Here is a 4,113-nt window from a genome sequence, read left to right on the forward strand (position 1 = left end):
ACATGAGTTCTTCGATGTAAGATCACATTCAGAATGACGTCATATATTCACTCACAAAGGCATTTCTTTCTACAAAGGGTAGTTGCAGGGGGGCAATCCTGAATATGACCACCACATAAGTGCACAAGGAGTTACCATCGCATGAATTGAACACGGAGGCCATTCGTTGGCACTTTGATAAATTAGGAGGCTATTGAAGATGAGTGTGTGTAAGGAACAAGAAGCAAGTTTGCTTTAAACAAAAAGTCACAACGTTACATACTCGTTGGGAAAATGAGTTTGATCAAGGAGCAACTAGCTTGCCTTTGACAAGAATCAGAACCTTACATAAAATAAAGAGCATAGCCCCAAGCATGTACAAAAAATACATATTCAGAATCCAGGATGGAGGCAAATACCAGGCAACCCCTACCTAGGACCACTTGTCCAATGGGCTATTGAGAACCTTGTGCAGCCCGCATCCTGTGTATGGCCCAGCATTGTCTTGTCCAACGCCAAGGTAATTCAAGAACGTGAGATAGTGGGAGATGCGGTCAATCATCCTGGTGTCATCTCCATGCCCGCATTCCACAAACCCATTCAGGATGTCGATGGTCATCCCGAAGCCAGGGTAGCGCAGGTTGGACGTGTCCTCCTTACCAGGAGCCCATCTCCCAACCATCACTTCATGGCAGGACGGCTGCTTCTCTTCCATGGGGGTCATCCACCTCCAAATGGCGGTCTGGAAAGCGATTGTGGCATTGGATGCAGCCAAGTCTGGGCGATGCAGCAGATCGAGCTTCAGGTACTTGCCCGCTTCTCCATAGTTGTAGTTATAGTAGAGCGGCAAGGCCCCCCGTCCATGGTAGCTGACACCAGGGCCACACGGATACAGAAAGCTCTTTTCGCAATACAGGCTATCAGGGCTTAATTCTTCTTTGTAGCACAAGCCCCATGCAAATGGGCCTTTCTGGGCCATCGACCAACCACCTGCCATAACAGAACTCATTGCTCACAGAAGTAGACCATGATTCCATCAAAGCACATGACTGTTACAAGAGCCCCAACAGGCAGCCTAAAGATTGCAGCGTTCCTTGCAATTACTAGAATCTCTAGCGAGATGCAGTGGTGATGATCTTGTGAGACTGGGAGGTGTGATGATCATTCTGATTCTCCCCCAAGCTTTTTAATCTCACAAGTGTCTCACAAATCCACGAGTGATAATCTTTGCAGGAGTTATCAGACATCACACTTGTTTACAGCCATGGCATTGAAGAAGGATAATGAAATAATTCAGATATTGGACTCCTTCGTAATTGCTTCAGATCACACATCCCTGTGTCATTTTGTAAGCCTTCCTTCTGTCATCCAAACTCTTACGTACTAACATGCAGGTTGGATGGGTGTACAATTCACATGTGTATACACATACAAGAGAAGATTCCAAAGTGAACAAGAATTTAGTGTGTGACAACTTACAGGTGGTTTCATGTGCAACATGGGCGAAGAAGGCAGCCAGCTCTGTTTTCTGCATCATGTCACCACCGGTGGTGCAGAATCCCAAGGGCTCGAACATTTTCGCTGCCGTTATGAAGGAGGAGTAGTCCCAGAAACCTGGGGCATGAGCGACAGGCTGATTCCTTTGAGGGAAGAGAGTCTCAAAATCCTCAGGGCTGAGTATCTGCGCGCATGTCTTGTTGGACACACACTTCTTGCCCTCCTCGCAGGCAGCATTGAAGGCAGTAGCCGTTGGCAGAGATGTGTAGATGAGAAGCGAAGCACCGATCAGTAAAAGCAAGCCCCATGGGCACTTCATTTTGCTGTCCCAAAACACTGGCATTGTTGCAAGATTAGGGAATGCAGGCACTTAAGTAAGTCTTGAACAAATCATTCTACATGTTCAAGGGGAAAAGGAGGGGGGATGGACAAATTATTCTACATATTCGAAGAAAAAGAGAAGGGGGGGCAGGGGGATGAAGAATCATGAGTGAGAAAACTAAAAAAGAAGATGCCATGAATCATGTAATTCTCATTAATGCATCTAAGAGAAGGGTTGTGGCTGGAGTGAAGAATCATGTGCTAGGAAACTACTGTAGAAGAAGAATCCATGATTACTAGGAAATGCAGGCAGTTAGCTCACAACAATTATAGCAGATAACAAAACAAAGAAGACAAATTCACGGCAATCCACTGAAGGGACAGAGATGGAAAGCTGCACAGAAGAGGCCACAGAATGCTGGACCTTGAAAAATGCAGCTACTGCAGCCAAGAAACAGATGCATTATCACATACCTTGGGTGCAGAAATCCTAAAAACACTGCACAGCTGGATGGAGAAGGTGCAACCCAAGCAGACTTAAGCAGAAATCCTGAAAGCACTGCACAGCTGCGATGGAGGAGGTGCAGCCCTACTGGTTTTAAGTATGGAGAAGCAAATGGGTGGGAGAGATGATGGCATACATACCTGCATTCAGCTTCCCTTGTCTCAGATCTGTGTGGGTGCAAGAGTGAGACGCAAGGGATGAAGGAGAGGGTCCTCCACTCGAGATGAAAGGTACTCTCTACCATATTGCCCCGACACCCCCCTCCTCTAACCATTCCTTCTTCTATTATTACATAAACTCTTATTACTAGTCACAAGAGTTTAGATAACTATAACTGATCAATTATTTATTGCTGGTCATATAATTAGAAAGAGCTTACGTAACTCTAGCTTAAACCTCTCTCTCTCTCTCTCTCTCTCTCTGCGCCACCATGCTGGCCTCCCACTCTTACATGTCAACCTGCGTGGTCTCACAGTCGAGCAGCTCGCATACTGATGCTCATGGCAGCATCTTCTATGTGTTGGCTGTCAGGCATCCCCTCACGTCCACTATTAATATGCAATGCAATCAGACGTTCATCATGTAACGTAATACAGTTGCATGCACATGACTTTATTTCAGTCTATGTATTGCAACTATTTCGCAGGGGCACATTATAAGCAATGCAGTGAGATTCTAAGCCAACCGTCTTAGGGGATGTAAAGTGCAGGAATATGCAAAATTTCATCAAGGATATAGATGGGATAATGGCAAATAGAAAGTTTAAAATTAAATGCTAATATGATATAAGTTTACCTTTTAGTCCTAAGTTGTATGATAAAATACATCAATCATCAATGCAATCAGATGAACAATAGTGCTGTTGCACTTTTAATGGCAAATAATTTGATTGTAGTGTTTGGGCTTTGCTTTACTACCTTAAAATGTCACTGCACCCACTTCTCCCCTACCCTGAACTATCCTATGTGACTAAGTACATCAGACCTTTCAAACACAATGACCAATATTGAGTCCAAAGAAGGGAATGAACATAGCCCTCTAGTTGTATGGCATATCATTTCACAGTTGTCATGAATTGGCCAAGAAGGGGATAAATCTTCTAAGGGCTGAGGAGGGGACACATTTGGCCAAATCTCAGGTAGGAGCATTGAGACTTATAGGGCAAGGTCTCAGTAGCCAAGCATTGGTCTTGCTTGTCCAAGGGTCTTACTGGCCATGGGATGATGGTGGGGGGGGGGGCTAGATGTCAAATACTTGGGTCGAGAAGGGAGAGGTAATAGATTGAGAGAGAAAGCAAGTGAGACATCATACAAGTAGGAAAACAAGACAATATCTTTCGATAAAAGTCATGGCTCCCATATAATTCCTTCATCAAGGATGGAGTAGAGGATACCTTCATTGCAACAATTTGCTTTAGTTCACAACATGGTGTTTCAGAGTACGAGCTCCTATTTTGCCACTCACTCGACAAAGAGATTATGCACCAAGTCAATCAATTCCGTTGGCCTCCGCAATTGAACCAAAATGTCAGAGCACCTCCAAATTTAATGCTAGACTTGATGGAATGCTTATATGATTCAAGTGCTTCAAATGATGTGGCTATCACCACCTCTCACATAACTGTTGCACAATCTCACAAATACCATAGTGAGCTCATCGATTTACCTCTTCATTATACTCTATTCACAAAGACTTATCAAAGGTCCCACGATTCAAGTGAAGCTCTTCATGTGCGCTCCACCTCCATAGCTCCAATTGCTCCAAGCTCACTCTACAAAGAATATCAAAAGAAGAAGAATGAAGACGTGAAT

The 4,113-nt window shown here is 44.3% G+C and overlaps 1 protein-coding gene across 2 annotated transcripts; it reads right to left on the minus strand.

The window, feature by feature from the left end:
• Window positions 1–210: 210 nt before the first annotated feature.
• Window positions 211–2,583, minus strand: LOC148016118 (chitinase-like protein 1). Of its 2 annotated transcripts, none has more exons than XM_087664614.1 (3): window positions 2,443–2,583; window positions 1,459–1,812; window positions 211–969 (listed from the first exon to the last, which is right to left on the minus strand). In XM_087664614.1, the coding sequence occupies exons 2-3, from the start codon at window positions 1,793–1,795 to the stop codon at window positions 413–415; spliced, it is 894 nt and encodes a 297-aa protein (XP_087520740.1). In that variant the 5' UTR covers window positions 1,796–1,812; window positions 2,443–2,583; the 3' UTR covers window positions 211–412. The 2 variants fall into 2 exon arrangements, with proteins under 2 accessions (XP_087520740.1, XP_087520739.1); XM_087664613.1 differs by lacking the exon at window positions 2,443–2,583 and adding an exon at window positions 2,272–2,424.
• Between the last annotated feature and the right edge of the window lie 1,530 nt (window positions 2,584–4,113).

The sequence above is a fragment of the Lygodium microphyllum genome, chromosome 23 (genome assembly GCF_053477565.2).
Source record: "Lygodium microphyllum isolate KBCC chromosome 23, Lygodium_microphyllum_v1.1.10, whole genome shotgun sequence".
Classification (NCBI taxonomy): Eukaryota; Viridiplantae; Streptophyta; class Polypodiopsida; order Schizaeales; family Lygodiaceae; genus Lygodium; species Lygodium microphyllum.

Excerpts from the sequence above, each read along its gene's own strand:
- LOC148016118 (XM_087664614.1), bottom strand. The coding sequence starts at position 1,795 with ATGAAGTGCCCATGGGGCTTGCTTTTACTGATCGGTGCTTCGCTTCTC. Across the intron at positions 970-1,458 it reads TGTTGCACATGAAACCACCT|GTGGTTGGTCGATGGCCCAG; the intron begins GTAAGTTGTCAC and ends CTGTTATGGCAG.